The sequence below is a fragment of the Ostrea edulis genome, chromosome 2 (assembly GCF_947568905.1).
Source record: "Ostrea edulis chromosome 2, xbOstEdul1.1, whole genome shotgun sequence".
NCBI classification, from domain to species: Eukaryota; Metazoa; Mollusca; class Bivalvia; order Ostreida; family Ostreidae; genus Ostrea; species Ostrea edulis.
The window spans coordinates 61,116,477-61,135,212 of record NC_079165.1 but is presented as its reverse complement, the minus strand read 5'-3'; the positions used below and the strand labels follow the sequence as shown (position 1 = coordinate 61,135,212).

Genomic DNA, 18,736 nt, shown 5'->3' with positions numbered 1-18,736 from the left:
TTATTGATATCATATACAGTTAATTAAGCTTGATAAGTAGGAAGTCACTTGAAGCTTCTCAAATTAAATGTTCCTTATATAACATAAATGATCTCTTTCCGTGTTGAAAATTAGATAACGATTTTTCGAATGCAATCCCAATCCGTCATGAGGAATAGTTGACCAAAGACAAACTGAACGGTCGTACATAATTTCAAAATTTGAAACTCATTAAATATTGCGAATGTGTTCATAATGGTTGTTTTGTCCAGTGCGACAATTTCAGGACACAATTATGAATACACGTGGTTTCTTCTCGTCAAATGCAATAATCCAAAACATAATACATGTACACTATATGAATGACAAACATAACACTATATGAATGACAAACATAACACAATATGAATGACAAACATAACACTATATGAATGACAAATATAACACTATATGAATGACAAACATAACACTATATGAATGACAAACATAACACTATATGAATGACAAACATAGCACAATATGAATGACAAACATAACACTATATGAATGACAAACATAACACTATATGAATGACAAACATAGCACTATATGAATGACAAACATAACACTATATGAATGACAAACATAACACGATATGAATGACAAACATAACACTATATGAATGACAAACATAAAAATTGTTATATTGTAAACAATGGCCATGATTTCTTGGACATTGCCAGGTAGTGTGCGACCTTTTCGGTAAAATGTTTTAACTTTGAAGTTATAAGACGCAAACTTCCCAGAACTGTCCCACACCATTTGATATCTGACTTATTGGATATTTTTCGACTCGGTTCTTACATGTACTTTCAAGATATGTGTCCTCACAAAACATGTTCAACCAAAATAAAAACTTTTTTGTGTTTGTACATATCAGTAACTGTTAATAAATTATTACAAAAAGATGTAACATTAACTTCTATAAGAACGGAAAAAATTAAGAACAACAAAAATATCAGATGAGTATATTTAAAACTTTATCGATGTTTCAGATCGTTGGTCCAGGGAGGGGGCGGGGGTGTTCTTCATTGAATGAGATGTATAGATATTAATCTTCATAAAATGAAACACATGGACCTAGTCAAAATTATTTTAAGTATAGCTACATGTAACACTGAACACAAACACTGTTTTATGCTGAGCATGTTGTAAAGCAATCGCAACTTCTCGGGTAGTTTTTTCGACTTGCCGGAAAGGCCCGAGAATGTGCGATTGGTGGTAACCCTAAGCGTGTCTGATGTTTCCTCGTTCTGGGCGCTTCGTTCTGGAAATTGATTCCAAAATCACGGATTGAAGAAACGCACAAGCATATTTTATTTATTCAACAATTATCAAACTTATATCTTCTGTAAGATCAAATCCAAGCATCGATAAAACAACGGATTTACATTTGTACTTCATATATATCGTATTATCTTAAGTTGTCATTTAAAACAAAACCTTACTAAGATCCACCAAAATGTGTCCACCACTTTACTCTCATTTTTGCTACATGTATTTCAGGGTAGTTTATCGAAAACGAAAGTGGGTTTTAAAATTAATTTTACGATATTTACTAATCAAGTACGATTCTATTATACATGTAGCTTACGGACTTCACCTCTTACATAGGTTCAAGTAGTAACTCTGGAGCAAACGTTTCTGAGTTTATGGGTAAATATTATTGATTTGACAACGGGTGATATGATAAGAAAAAGGATCACGTGTCAAAAGATGCGCGAATGGTTCGCTGTACGGGAGTGTAATTGTCGTTTTGAGCGTTTGAAATAGATGTAGTATTCAGTGCTTTACAACGACACTTTGTATGAAGTCGATTGATTTAAAGAGACAAACTGCTTGGTAGGTATATTGATATCTCCATGCACCGTGTAACTATCGCAGAAAGTAACGTTTTGAGAATTAATTTCACCTTGTAGAAATTTTCTTGTTTACATGTTTACGACAACGTGCATGTGTATAGAGATTTATGTAAATAATGAAATGTCAAGGGCTTGGTACCGAAAAAAGGTAAATGTAAATATTCAAGTTGAACAAAAATACCGTTTTGGTATTTATCATCTTTTAGATGTCACAATTTTTCAATATATCACTTAATTGAATAAGTGATGCATAGAAATATGTGAAACTAATCATGTATCTGAAACCACATGCTTTCAATTGGTGAGATCAAGATGTCCTTTAAGGGACATTACCTATTCGGGTTTTTTTTTGTAAAGTGGGATCGCTTAAACGAGATATAATTTATCATTTGATTTAGTTAATTGATTTATCTATAGGTAATTTTAATACCCAAACATTACTTTATGGAAACGACCCATCGTTTCTCCCTCCATGCTGAACTTGAATACTGTAAACCAACTTTTATTCGCGTACGAAAAAATTTCGAGAGATTCATGAGAACCTCATCGTCGCGAATACTTCTCGAACAACTCCTTGAATGTGTGTCATAGGCTCGAAAAAGGCTCGCTCGCGAAAATTACTCGCCGTGAACCAGTTTACCACAGGTGAATCGCGAAATTAAGTAGCCGCAAATAAAAGTTGGTTTACAGTTTTACAGTATGTATTTTGATATTACCGGTCTTGTATAGAAACCCCTTTGCCGAGAATCCCACCTTGGATGATTTACACAGGCACTTGTTTCATACATGAGTCCCCACTCCTTAATAATATTATTAAGAAGGGGGGACTCATTTATGAAACAAGTGCCTGTGATGATTTACTAAAAAATAATCATCTTTGGGGACATTTTCTCTATATACAAAACATTTCCCCAAGATACTTTTGTATGTAGCACCCTTTCCTCCTTTGATCCGAATAATTACCAGTACATTATACTAGTAATTTGGAATTCGATATATTGATTATGTTTATTTACATCTATATGAAGTTAATATAGTTCAAACATGTACGAAGAAGTGTTTAGGTGATTAAAAAAATATTATTTTCAACAAAACGTGGATAAATACACTAACAGAAGAGGTAGCAGCTTTAAAAATATACCATTTGGAAATGAGTAACACTTTAAGGGGGTATCCCCTAGGAATGAATAAAAATGAATCCGGTAAGCATTATACATTGGAGACACAGGATAAAAACGATTTATTCAACAAACCTTGGTTTCCCCTTGAAATATTTATACAAGTCACTCTGTCTAAGTGAGAATACAATCTGGTGCCTACAGCGCAATATATGACAATGACAGTAATTGACAAGTGCTAGAGAGGCGTCATATGGATTAAAATAGAGGAAGTCAAACACACTGGAGCTGGTGCAGCACTGCTGTGTCATAAAGAAATATATCACAGGGGCGAGAGATAGAAAATGAGATGTCTCAGAGGAATTGGTGTTGGTGATTTTGCTAAAGATGGAGAAGGTTGGCGGCATGAAACCTGGACTGTGGCTTTTATCTGTGTGCTTATGGCTACACATACAGGGCTGCAATACATGTCACTAAGTTTACACACTGTCAGTATCATCGTCATATATATATATATATATCAGGAAATATAAAAAAGCCGATTGAGTATACTTAACTAGTTCCTTTACCTCTTCAGGAAGTAAAGAAGCTAGTCGAATACTCGATCGGCTTTGTGATATTTTTATCATACAAAATTTCTCTACCTGGTAGTTTGGAGTCTAGACAATTTCTTTAGAGATAGCAACGATTCACTTTTCGGGAGTGCTTTAATACCATCTGACATACCCGTAACTGAATCATGCTGTGATGGAACGGAGATATTTCCGTTCATCAATCAAACTCGAAGTGTAATTGTGACGTAAAATTCAACTGCTTTTATAACATCCTGTGTTATTATGACGGGTGAAGATAACGAACTATGATCAATCTCACAACTCCTAAAAGGAATAAGATAGAGAGTTGGACAAACACGAACCTCTGGATACACCAGAGGTGGGGTCAGGTGTCTAGGAGGAGTAAGCATTTCCTGTTGAACGGTGACAACTGCCGTGAGCCCTATATCACGATCAGGTAAACGGAGTTATCTGTAGATAAACTCAGTGTGCCAAGAACGGCCTAACAATCGGTATGAAACACGTCAGACAGCATCTGATCCAATGGTAAGTTGTATCAGCAAACTATATCATTATAACAACCATAGAATTTGTGAAATACTGACTTTAAACGAGACTGTTGAAATCCCTGTAACATCAACTTGTTTGTCAGTAGCTTGCCTCGATTTAAAAACCGCAGAACAAGCTCTTGCGTATCGAATCAGTGGAGATATATAAACACCATATGCCGGTGAAATGGAATATTGCTACGTAGATATGGAAGTTGACGATGGAGAAACTGAAATCATCCTGTTTGTCATAAGTTGAGTTGTTAGTATACCGTTAATATTCATTTTCAATAAAATATCTTAGTACGAAGCAGATGTTGAGGACTGTGGTTTCTTTTATTTTGCGTTCACAGGGATATATCGAATCGACTTATGAATGAAAATGATTATTGTTAATAGAGAAAACGTCGTCAATATATCTAAAAGTCGAGTTGAAGGCCACAGCAAGATATTTTTTCTTCTCGTGTAGAATCTTTTGAATATATTCTACATCATAAAAATATAGAAAAAAAAGTCAGCTAACAAAGGAGCACAATTCGTGCCCATCGGAATTCCAATAGATCCGATCACGAAGATATTGTCAATGAGAAAACTCCGGTATATTTTTTATTTCAGCTTCAGAGTACTTATGCGTGGAATCAGAGTGGTGTTTAACAAAGTAATTTTTTGAATGACTGATTTGACTATTTCCAATTTTGTTGAAGAAGCAACTGTCTTTAAAGTCGAAAAGTTTAGTCTTTAATTCATTATTAATGTTTTAATAAATTTCGAGTTTTCTGATTGGCTGATATTCAATTACAAGAAAAATAAAACATTATATTCATCTCCATGTGCCTTTGAGGTGAATGTAAGAATTGATTTTTCTAAAATCGGATCAAATATAAATCGGGAATTCCCAAATCTCTTGGTCATCCAATAAAACATTTTGTTTTTAATCACTTTCGACTAGGTCTTGCACGCTAACGGTAAGCAAAGATGTCGTTTCGTAAGCTCTAGTAGCCGGTTTTAATGTTTTGAATTACTCAGTCATATAATGAAACAAGTATTCACATTTTCTCGGTTAATACGATGTTCAGTAAATATTGTACTTCTCGGGTAACTAAAGCATCATATTGCCCTCCAAAATGTCAATAATTGAATAATATTGTTTGAGCTTTCCGATTGACTGAGATCCAACAATCTAGATTGTTCATCTCCAAGTGCCTTTGAGGTCAATTTTGATTTTTCCAACATCATACCAAAAAATAAATTGGGAATTTCCAAATTGATACGATTTAATGACATGTAAAGAGAATTGTGAGATCAGATCTGAAAACAAAGTGTGTTTTCATGGTACTCGTATAGTACAAAAAAGTTGCTTTTATCCATGACATATATCATCTATAAAATATGTTAATGAAATGATAGTATTGTCACAAGATTTATTATTATCATATTTTATTTTTGTGTTGTTCAACGAAAACTCGCTTATGTTAAAATCTATGTACATATACTCGTATTTGTAAAGCTGTCTTTAAGCATTTATTTTCCCAAGTCAACTCCAACACAGTTCCCACATTTTTAAAAAGAATGAAATATCCTATTATCTTATGTTTTAGCATCAATGGTATTTCGGGTATTCTCTAAATTGTATGTACTGTCCAAATTTCCTCTGTCATATTTCGGACGTGTGAGGGGGTGGGGACATTGTTTCAAAATTTTCTTATATATACACTAACTCACTCAGTATGTTATTAATTCAGCTTATCTAGAACAGAACATAGATTTTTTTTCAAAAGCTAAATATTGTATATTATATATCTAGATCTTTTAGATATTTTATGGAAAGATCGTGAGGGAAAAAAACACCTGCAAATCTGCACATGAAATCGTCATTCTGTAATAACAAAACTTGTCTTGCACATTTATAGAATAGCAACTAGAAATTGAAATTTTCTGCCCTATTGATGCCAAAGGTGTTTTGGAACACGCCTCCTGATTCCGAGCTATGAAATACTGAATGATGCATCCGTTGTTTTTCCCCAGAATCAATACTAAGCTGGTCTCAATGTATGAATACATCAACTGTACTATATATCAGCTCCCGCACCTGAAAGGCTGTCCGGCTTTATCCATCTATCAACAACAAAAATTGTGTCCTGGAAGTTATGGATAATTCAGATGTAGATTTAGAGGAAACCCCTTCCCCTAAAAATAGATGTAAAAGGTGTAGTTCCGAGGCTAATCTGGCGGATATCGTGAACGATCTGTCACTGACCAACTCCTGTGTAGTTCTGCTCCGCCGTCCCTCCGTTGTTAATTTTTGTCGTATGAGGAAGAAACTTGACAGTGATGATAAAAGGTGGATCCTAGATTTTCTGAGGCGAGATGGATTAGATTTGCTCTTTGAATGTCTAGGAGATTTGGCCAAGTACACTAGTAATTTCTCCAACTTGGTACTACGAATAGAGTGTATAATGTGCATCAAGACGGTCATGAATTCCGTGATTGGATTGCAGTCTTTAATAAGTACTGGATACGGACCACAGTTTGCTGGAGGTATGCCGTTTTAGTTTTGAAAAAAAAAACCCTCTAAATTTTGCAAAAATGTACAGAAAGTCCAAAGGGGGAATATAATATTTGGTCACATGACCTTTACATTCATTTTCGTGTTCTTTAAAAGCCATGTTAGAATGTAAAATGTAGCCAAGTCGTATACATGTAGGGAAAGTTGCGTTATCGTTTGTTAAATCAAGAAAATTGCTATTTGTTGAAACATGTCAAGTACTTGCAGGAACTTGTTTACTAAAGTTTAATATTGTATGGTTAACAGGAACTCGTCTACAAACCATTACTGAATCTATTGGAGAGTTTACCTGATCTGAATATTTGATTTTTCTATTACTCTACATTGAATGCGAAAAACAGTTTTTAAACTAGTAATATCGATCCGAATATATGGACATTTATTTGGATTTGTTTGGGTTTTTTAAATAGAGAATATAATACTAAGTGATATTTATTTGAAGTCGGATATACAAAATAGGGAAAATTAAACTTACAGCGTGTCCTTAAGTCCCTTTTTGAGGGTTGTACTCTGGTATTTCGTTTTGTGGGGATTTGAGTTTATTCAGTAACGTATTTACGTTTTCGACGAACTGAATAATGAACCAACAAAGGCCAAAAAACATATTATGTTTCGATAATTGCATTAATTAAGATGATTATTCCCCTAGTTCCAGCCATTGAGTTTGTCAATTACAGAACTATTTCTGAAAATTTAACGAGAGCTGAGGCTCCAGTTTTCAGGAATTTAATTTAGAACAGCAGATCAATAGTTTCCATTTTCACCCTATCTAGGGAGTACATCATTCGATTATCAAACGTACGGGATTTTGCCTCATTTTCAATTACATGTGAAATCGCTTTAATTTTGTCTTCAGGCATTTGGAAGCTTAAGTTATGAGAGACAGAAAGCTTATATTTTCTGTACGCTCTCGTTTCCTCATCGGCACTGGAAGCTAATCAGGATCTCACTCTATATCAATGCGACGAAAACTAATAGTCAGTAAATCACATTTCAAGGTAAAATGGATTACTTGCAGGAATGGACTCTCAGAAAGCCGATCAATTTTTTGTATTATCTTTTGTTCGAAGTCTATTCGTGAAGCAAGGAGTGTCATTCATCTGTTTCATTTTCACTACCACAGTGCAGCTGCTATAACAAATCTGACGTTTTACAGATATTTCTGATAACTTGGTGTTTTCACAATTTAGTAGTATTTTCAAAAGAAATTTTCAAATCGTTAAAAAGGATCGAAAACGTCAGATTGCAATGCACATGATGCAGTCTGACAGTGACTCGTAAGATGACGTTATTAACACATGACGTCAGATTGCAATGTACACAATGCAGTTAACACATGATCTTGATGAATTTTGAATACGATAAATCTATCGTAATAAAGGACAACTTGATATATGCATCATACTACTATTTGTATACATGTAAATATATTTGCACACACGTTCGTGTTTTCAGTTTGGTTAAGCACTTTTACTACTTATTTTTTATGTTGGAGTTCATCAATGGTCCCTGTTAGGCCGTCTGCTTTTCTTGACACTTGAATACATGTATGTTAATGATTTGACAAATAATATATTTTAAAAGTTTCGTACACTTTTGAAGATAATTCAAGAAATATATAATAAAAAGGTTATTGACTGAATATCGGGAAATATGCCCACCATCGGTAGTTGCACGGAAGAAGACGTTGCAAGTTCTGTCCGCTTTACCGTGCAACGACCTCTGGCGGGCATATTTCTCAATATTCAGTTGATAACATCTAAATAATATTTTCCCAATAATTTTTATACTCTGATGTATATATATATATATATATATATATATATATATATATATATATATATATATACATGTATATATATTGTCAATGATACATTGGTAGTACCGGTACTAATTTTCAGTAGTATTAATTATTTATTGCTGAGACAATTGCAGGCATAAAAAATGTGTCCATAATGCCAAAGACTTGACAGCTATATGTAGCCTTCATAGTCGAGAGAGAAACACATTGATTTGTAAATATCATTGTCAGATAAATTAACAAATTTTACATGCAATCTCAAAAAGGCTTACAATATGTTCTTAAGGTGGTTATTGAAATTCATTCCTTCGCAAACTGAAGCAATTACATGTAACTTCAAGATAGATAAAGTCTGGGTAATTTCAGAAAATGTCAGCTGGAATTTTTTAAAACTCGCAAACATCGAGAAGTATTTTTCCTTTCTCTCGGGATTCAATATGGTTTGCTGTTATTGACAATTATGTGACAAACAGACGTCTAAAGAAATCGTGTCTTATGAAAAAGCTTAAAATTCTAACTCGGTCGTAAAAAACTGTGTTTAGAGTCAGCAGCAGTTTAACACTTGTTTACTTCAAAGATTCATTTCCAAACAAGCGCTCGGATATATCAACTTATATCACCAACAAATGCAATGAATCACTGTACACCAAAACCTGAATTACGATTGCATTTGAATCATATTTAATTGTTTTTTGTCTATGGAAGTCTTTGCCATTTCAAATTAGGTGTTGCAATGCTCTGCATAAATTACTTGTTCTTTCTTTTCATGTAGAGATAGATTCATTGGTGTTATTCACTTCAAACTGTGCACTAAATACTGGCTGTTTGGCATACAGTGAATATCGTTTTAACCTGGTTTCTAGGTATATTGAAAGCTCTGTGAGCTTCTAACATAAAGTGCATGAATATGCTTCAATTCCATTATAGCATAAACTTTCTGAAAATATTGATATTGCTGATTTTTCAATGTACCTGTAATATTTAACCATTTCTTTTTTCATGTAGGGAGATAACGTAGTTTATTACATAACTCATGTTTAATCTCAATTGTCCAGCAAATGCAAATAAAACATGTCCAAACCAAACCAACGTTCTCCAACCGCTGGCTCACATATCACTAATTAATTCAATAAGTATGGTTTTCGGATCCTCGAATTCAACATCTTCCACAATTTCGCGCAATTGTGCATCAATAATTCAAATGAAAATTCTCTAGATCCATTTTTATCTGATTATCAGTAAAGTTCTGTGAAATTCTCATCACAATTTGATAGCTGCATTACACAACCGAACTCAGTGTGCTGGTTAAGTAATTTTGCAAGGTTTAAAAAAAACCCACAATGCCAGCTGTTGCAAATAACAATACAATCTACCCACATCTTCATTTCAGTGTCTGAAAGACATCTACATCCGATTCTTTCTATACAAAATTGAATTAAAAGAAAAATAATCCGATATGAAGTGTAGCTGAAATCCTGCCGAAGAAATGGTGATGCTTGGATTTATAATCATTTTGTAAACCCAGTCTGTAAATTCATTCTCGATGAAAGAAGACAAACGCTGAAGCGCATTAGTACATTATGGCGACCGTTCTGAAAGGAAATCAATGAGTGAAAGAAGACGATTGTTTTTATAAGTCGCATCATACCTCAAAGTATTTGTCTTCATTTAATCAAGGAATAGAAAAGTGACAGCAAATTAGACTGAATTTTTAGTTTCATTAAATGTAAGTTCGTTTGTTTTCTTTTTGTGGGCATTTTGTGTTTGAACGCCAGCTTTTGGGTTGTATTGTATATATGTTTTTACACTTTGTTCTCTGTTTTTAAATCTTACAGTATTTTGTTTTATATCAGGGGAGATCATTGGGCAACTTTCATTAGCAACAATGTATGATATATTTATGGGTGATCTGCCCTTTTTACAGTGTCATTTTTATTTCTACATTAATTTGTTTTTATATCAGGGGAGATCACTACGCAATTTTAAATAGTACAAATGTATATCATTCTGGGTGATCTCCCCTTTTTACATTGTCATCACAATAAATGACAATTCATACAAGTAATGTTGTCTGTCTTACTGTTGGGGTCAGAGCAACACGTTTCTGTGATCAACATTAAACGGGTATTACATAAAGTTCAATAAAAAGTTCTGAACCAAAATTCATAAAAGTATCATTGAAAACTAAGTTCACGTATGGCACGAAGACACTGCTATACACTATACCAGCAAGGCTGTAAAATAATTGTCAGTTTGGTTGAATTGGAAAGGAACCATTTTGATTTTACAAAGTTTAGTTGTACTAGTATTTTAAAATTGCAATGATTGATTAAAAATCTGAATTTGTTCGTTCTCGTTGCTATAGCTTTGGACACAAATAACGTAATGGTGAAAAAACAAGTGTTCGAGTTACTCTCGGCACTCTGTGTATACTCCGGTGATGGTTACAGACTGACGATGGACGCTCTGGATAGCTTTAAGGTATGTGGTTTCTCATTATTTCTTAATAAAGAATAATGACTTCTCGTGGCACTGTGTTTCATTACCAACTACAGAATTCTCTGTGGAAATTGCTTACAGAGCACACTCATCAAATACCAGACACCTTTATCTTATGTGAACATGACAATATGATTATTCGTGGTAATTCTCCACAACATTCGCATACGTTAGTACCCTTTGTTACTCATATGAAATGATCGATATGTGCTTTTTGCTTCTTCATAAATGTGAGTAGTAGTTGTTGTTGGTCGGTGAAAGCTTTATAGTGATATTCGTCATTTCAAAGACACCCAATTATGTAACAAATCTGTGTTTTGAAAATGGTAATTATGGAGATTGTTTCCGACAAGAAATTAATCTCAGATTCAAACGATTGCAGAATATGGAGATGTTTGACAACAAAATGCAACTTAGAATTAAAAAGTGAAGATAACGAACAGTGATCAATCTCATAATTACCTAAAGAATACAAAATAAAATAAAAAACGCAGATCCCAGGAAACAGGTGATATCAGGTGCCTAGGAGGAATAAGCATCCCCTGTAGACAAGTCATACCCACTACGAATTCTATTATATATGTATAACCCCTAGTCAAAATCAGTAAAGAACGTTAGAGCAATTGGTATGAAACATGTTAGACAGCATTCGACTTAATGACAGGTTGTATTTGCAGGAATTTTAATTTTATCGATCATATTACTTTCTAATAAAATACATCATTGTGCATATTCTCCACTTTCCATCCATATCAGAATTCCCTGATGTGCTATTCCTCTTTAAGAATAAAGTTTAAATGTTCGTCCATCACCACGGGATACCTGTACACTTGCTTTTAAATTTAACTTCCACTGGTTGTCATATTCGTCTTTATAACGTTCATGTTAACACTCACTCTGCTAATTCAGAACAAAAACCTGTATCTTTTATCGACTGCCTTTTACATAGTACTCAATACGGGTGTATCAAAGTTGGTGTGGAGCGCTCTTGATTAAATCCTGTGTTAAGGGAACTCTATCCTCATGTAGCCGCATACGATTTTTGCAAAATTTTTCATTACTGAGCTTGTGCGTGATAGGGATATATTTTTGGTAGAAATTTTATTCACGGGGTATAATAAAAATTTAGTAAACTATTTGATACTGTAAAGGAATTATTTTTCCATGGACAGTAACTCAAGTGCTGGTATTTTCTATAATGTATGTCTATCATACATGTGCACTGTACAGTGATTTCTCCGATATTCAAACTTAAATTATATATATATTTCTAAGGTAGCAGTTTTTTAAAACTGTTAACATTAAAATTTTGTTATTTTACCCAGTTTTATGTACCTTTTATTATGCCTTTTATGTAGTTATTGTGCTATTTTCTGATGATGAATACTTCTGTTTATATGTGTCTGGCCTTTTTAAAAAGGTGGCAACATGTACATTTTTTCAGTTATTGTTTAAATCTAACTATATTGAGTGGAAATTAGTACATTTTTTCTAGTTTGAATCCATAACGCAAATTCACATGAGGGTGTAACTACATTGATTAGTCTGCTAGGTTGGTTTGGTGCCGTTTGCAATGTATGTCGTCTGAAACAGTTAAAACATGTAGAATGCGTTCCACAGAATCTTGTCCTTTTCACACAGACTTACTGTTTTGAAGTAGTGCGTGATATTTATCTGATGTGTCATGGCAATTCATATAACAATGTAATTCAGCTGTTTCTGACATTTCTGTACTAAATCCTCGGGTGACATGTCTTTTTCAGACACTGAAGAAGCAGAGATACCGCTTCAGTTTAATTGTGAATGAACTGAGAATGGCGGATCTGATACCTTACAAGACCACGTTAATGGCATTTGTCAACTGCATCATCGTGGCTAATGAAGAGTTAGAAGACAGAATGAGAGTCCGTAACGAATTTATCGGTGAGCTCCAGGTTTTAATGATCTAAAAACATGGACATTCTATTCTATTTTTTCTATTCTTTTTTAAAAGCTACAAATAATCCAGAGAGATGCAGTTCTATCGAATTATTGTGACCCATTCGGATAATTGAACGACAATCTATTTTAGTTGAAGGATTGGGATTTACGCTGTTTGCTATATTTGATGCATCCTCATTAAAAAAAAAAACAACAGTTACATGTATGTTACACTGATCTAAATTTAGACCATGAACTTTTCTTTTTATATAATTAGAGGAAAGGATGAAACATGGGCTATAGAGTCAAGTGTTTACACTTAAAAGAAACAAACTTTGATTTCATTTCGTATAGAAATTTCCGAGATCAGTTTTACTGGATGAGAAATTAGAAAATCTAAACGAGAGATCTTTATTGTATAGAAATATTTATTTCTTGAAATTCAAGGAATGTAAAGAAAAAAGTATACATCTAGCAATGGTTTATACTATTTACAGCCACGTACAATTTCCCTGTTGATATTTTTAAATTGTTTTATCTAAGAGTACTTTATTTATCAGTCTGATTAAAACCACCCCCCCACCCCCTCCTTACACTCGTCAGGTGCCGGTGGTGAGTGTAAGGAGGAGGGGGTGGTTTTAATCAGATCGTTTATTTATAAGATGGAGACTACTTTGATGGGAGTATTTCTAGAAATGCATTGATGGTTCAGTCCTTAAAATACATTATGAAATTGATCTAATTAGTAATCTGATACCATTCATGGCTCTTCACGCATCCCCACTATGCCAGAGTCTTGACTTGTTTACACTTACGCATGTTCACAGACGAATATCAAATATTCATATTTTTTGTTCATTGATAATTCATATTGAATACGTGTATAACAAAAAAATATTTCTGATGAATATCACTTTGTTTAACCGTTGAATCCTTAAATTAGAAATTTTTACAAGCCCCATCTTTCTTGAATAATGTATATAGAGATTTTAATTTACACAAGGTAAGGTTGTTTGAAAATAATTTGAAACAAACCAACTTCAGTTTCGCTGTTTTCTAACTATATTCTAAGGTAAAAGGGAAGGAATAAATTGATGGGGCTTCATCTGTTCATTTCAAACAACAATCTCTTCACACAATGCTTACGGTCAAATGCTGCTGAGAACAGCTAAGTGTTACTAGAAAATGTACTTGTAAAAATGGACAGAGAGATTTAGATATACACTGTAGGCAGGGAACAGTCAAATACAGCTTCAGAACTGTAGCTCTCGGGGAAAAAAGGTATTTACCCGATATATGCAATGCTCCAGAACAATCTTTGGAAGAAGAGGAGAGCTACAATTGTGCAAGCGTGTCAAATACATGTATTGGTACTTAATTTCAACTGTCCCTGTATAGAAAGTGAAACTCGGGGAAAACCTTTGATCATAAGTTATATGATAATACATTTGGACGTGTGATTTGAATACTTACTATAAGTGGGATAATCAGGTAAGAACTGAGTTCTAACATTGATTGTAGATGGAAGACACGGACACTAGTATATAGGATCACGGGTTTCATATCTCCGACTTCTACTTATCAACAATGAGTGCATCGCTATTTCAGTAATCTTACATTCCTATTCTCTATTATTAGGTTTGAACACACTGGATTTAATCAGCAATTTAAGAAACGAGGACGACGAGGATTTGATCATTCAGTGTGATGTATTTGACGACGAAAAGCAGTCAGATGATGAAGAAATGGCCGCCTTGAACCCCGCCTGTGTCGATATCAACGACCACAAAGAAATCTTCAATGCTCTGTATCATAAGGTTATATAACGCGATATAGATATATTGTATCCTTGATATTGAAAGGTTATTTGTAATCCTCATCTTTACATGTATATGGTCAGTTAGCTCTTTTTTCGTATACGTATTCTCTCTTACAAACTAAATTGTTTAATGAAGTCTCCCAATGAAGTTTAGAGACTTATTGTTTGCTCAGTTCTTCTCTCTCTCTCTCTCTCTCTCTCTCTCTCTCTCTCTCTCTCTCTCAGCTAAACATGTCCGGAGCAGATCTGGGATATGTTAAGGTGCAAGTTCACAATAGTTTATGTATGGTAAGCCAATGCTCGTAAATGATCCTAACCATTCAAGTTTTGCAATATATGGGAGGGAAAATATATTTTTCGGGTATCAAAAGGGACGAGGTTTCAAATTTACTGACTATGGAAAAATTGTAAAACACAATTTTTATTGTCTCAAACCTTTACACTGTCCGTTGTCAATGAAATTTGCATTTAGGGGCAGTTGAGAATGGCAACTCGAAATTTTCAAAATGGCCGCGAAAACGCGTCAATTTTTTAATTTTCTCTTTTTCAACAAAATTTGGTACGTAGGGGCAGTTGCAGATGGCGAATGAAATGATGAACTGCGCTGTTATTTTCAAACATATACCACATATTCAAATTACCACCAAAAAATGCGTCAGACTTTCAACATTTTCCAATCTCATTTACGAAACTTGGTATGTAGGGGGTAGTTGAGCATGGCAAAGTAGTAAACTCGAAATTTTCAAAATGGTCGCCGAGAACGCGTCAAGTTTTCATTGTTGTCTGATCTTTAAATAAGTTTGGTATGTATTTATACTTACAATTTCTAGTCGGTTTGACGTGTTTGATATTTCCGTGGGAATCAGGGTTAGAATAGATACTCATTTTCTTAAAAGGGATCTCGGGGGAATCAACTTTCAGGGTGCTTTGCAAGAGGAGTGCAAGTCTAAAAACAGTATGCAGTTTGTGTTCATTTGGGAGAATTTCGTAACAGCATCCTGCTACTGTTGTCATTTGTTATTAGTGAAAGACTGTTATCTTCATTTTGACATACCGGTATATGTAAACTTCATTATGATATACCGGTATATGTAAACTTCATTATGATATACCGGTATATGTAAACTTCATTATATACCGGTATATATAAACTTCATTATGATATACCGGTATATGTAAACTTCATTATGATATACCGGTATATGTAAACTTTATTATGACATACCGGTCAATGTAATCATGATTTTATCATACCGATATATGTAAACTTCTATTAATATAACATGGAATATTTCACAAGTACTATCATATGTATCTGCCTCTTTAATGGGTTTACCCGTCATTATCATATATCATTCTTGTTTGCACCTGTTACGAAATTTCAAGTCGACTCTGTCCACAGTTATAAATTAGAATAATTGCTTACGTTACAACCCAAATGGTAACACCTGGATCCTGAACATTTATTTAAAAGTCCCGTACAGCTGAAATCAAATGAGTAACTTTGTCAATAGCATTTGTTTACAACTCCATGTTCTCAGTATTTATTCATGGCATTAATTCCCCCTACTTACACATATTTTATCGGGTGATGAAGGTAGCTAGTATTGCAGGGGGGGGGGGGGGGGGGGGGGGATCAAAACCCGCTTACGCGGGTTATGATTTTTTTTTCTGTAATGATTGCTACCTTCATCACCCGATAAAACAACAAAGACAGACATTTTATTGATTATATTTATATTTTCATGCATTTAAAAAAAAAAAAAAAAACTAGATTCAAGTATTGAAATGTAATATCGTTGATCATTTCGTTACTGTTCCAGCCAACAGATGCAACCTTTGACCTTGGTGACGCTCTATATTTGGTAATGATTACGCGGAAAGGTGGCATTAAAATTCGGATCGAACTAAAGTTTGCAACAAACATGTGTTCATTGTCCAAGATGAAAGCAATGTCAATTTCAAAGGAAATATAAGAAAAAAGATTCAGTGAATGTAAATATTTAGTAATGAAGCAATGGATAGCACCCATGAATACAATGGAATTTGTATATATTATGACATTTATTTACAACTACCCCAACTGACTCAATTGCATTTTGTAAATGAAGGTCTCTGGATTTTCAAAAAAATTAAACAAATTGATTTGTCTCTCTGGCATTTTATATAAACTCAAGACAAGACAAGCAAGAATATTCAATGATACCCATTCCCTTATGAATTCAATGCGGTTGTGAACAAGGCGCGTATGAATCTTGATAGATATATAGTACATCTAATTTAAAGGCTGAGAATTTCGACAAAAATGAAAGTAGTATTGGAAATATAAGAAATAAATTTAATTAAAAAAATAAATACACGAGGGCATATTTACTGTAACGCTACTTATCATGAATCGCTGACTCATGAAGAATGCTAGCATAAAGTGTCGCAGACCATGCCTTATTACATGTATTCTCAAAAATGAAATTCATTTCTTAAATATCTACCATGCAAGCGTCCGTCACGACATGAAATGAGAGCACGTTCAGAGCCATCGTTCTCGACATGAGTACTTGTTTGCATGAGGCGAGAACACAACACGAGAATGTGTTCGAGATTCGCGAAGAGGTAGAGTGATACTAGAATAACATGGTGCCGAGGTTTCAGATGTGTTTTACATATTTCATGGGATATATTTACTTATACTTGTCCACCTTTATTTTTATTTTGTTTTACTCTCCATATTCTATGAATCGTAATGAGTATCTGTGTCGTCAGTATTTTCGGATTTGTTTTTTGTATCAGAGAATAAACATGCGATATTGACCTTTATGTTCTCAAATGCGAAGAACGGTCTTCGAGAACATTGAGAACTTTAGCCCCAAACGCATTCTTCTGCTACTCCGACATCCTCTAAATTTAACCTTTGATTTTTCGATCTCGAGAAGTAAAGATGTGGCGTTGTCGATATATTCATTCTCTCTTTCTATTATTTCAAATTTTGATTTAATTTTGGTTAAAACTTTGAAATACTTTCATTTTAGGTATACAATACTCCACTGGCTGACGTGTTTCTGAATGTGTTGCAAGCTCTTCTACAAATTGAACCAGAAAACCCACTTAGGTATATATAGATAAAACTTATTATACTTCTTCCTTCTTCAATGTCGCTTGGAGAAAAGGATTTTTGCTCACCTGAGCTGAAAGCTCAAGTGAAATTTTTTATCAGATTCTATCCTCCTTCCGACCGTAAACTTTTAACATTTTCGACTTCTTTTCCAGAACCACAGGGTTAATTTCAACCTAACTTATCACAAAACATGCTTGGCTAAATTAGACTCAAAGCTGTTCAAATGAAGTACAACGCCTTTAAATTGGAGATAGTTAAGAGTGAGTGAAAAAATTGGCATCTTTTAAAAATTGTCTTAAGTACCACTGGACTAATTTCAATCAAACTTGGCACAAATCATCCTTGGGTAAAAGAGATTCAAGTGAAGGGCCATGTTTCATAATTAATGATATTACATGTAATTAGCAACCATCCTCATGTAGTGCAGATTCTAGTGGGGGGGGGGGGGGAGGGGGTAGGTTTGGGACAAAATAGGGAATCAAAGTTTTACGTAAGAATTTGTAGGCAAACGTCTTTAAAAATCTTCATCTAAACAACAACAGGACCATGGTTAGTCATATTATTTGAATATGCAAGCATCCCCCAGGTAGTTCAAATTCAAGTTTGTTCACTGAATGGCCCAAGGGGTAGAGTGGGACCACAGTAGGAGAGTTTGGGTTTTATATGGGAATACACAGCAAATTAATTAAAACAAATTCTTTTCAAGTGTAGCAGAGCCACATTAAATCATATCGAAATATATAAATGTCCCCAAGTTATGTGGGTTCAATTTTTTATGCTCCTGTGGCGACTGATAACTTGAGTGGTGAGTGATAGGTCTCTCATATATCATAATGCATGCCTCGTGAGAAGACCTTTATTGTGACTCCAGAGGTTTTTTTTTTTTTAACATTGTGGCATCGACCTTGGAGTTTTACCG

The 18,736-nt window shown here is 34.1% G+C and overlaps 1 protein-coding gene across 8 annotated transcripts in view; it reads left to right on the top strand.

The window, feature by feature from the left end:
• LOC125678990 (inverted formin-2-like) overlaps positions 1-18,736 on the top strand; it is a 37,646-nt gene that overhangs the window by 12,088 nt on the left and 6,822 nt on the right. For 7 of the 8 annotated variants that reach the window (XM_056154677.1, XM_056154678.1, XM_056154681.1 and 4 more), the window contains exons 3-6: positions 10,833-10,948; positions 12,730-12,889; positions 14,525-14,703; positions 17,732-17,811. In XM_056154677.1, the coding sequence (XP_056010652.1) occupies positions 10,833-10,948; positions 12,730-12,889; positions 14,525-14,703; positions 17,732-17,811 (535 nt within the window). Of the gene's footprint in view, positions 1-6,173; positions 6,639-10,832; positions 10,949-12,729; positions 12,890-14,524; positions 14,704-17,731; positions 17,812-18,736 lie in introns of those variants that run through there. The other variant, XM_056154683.1, reaches the window with a different exon arrangement.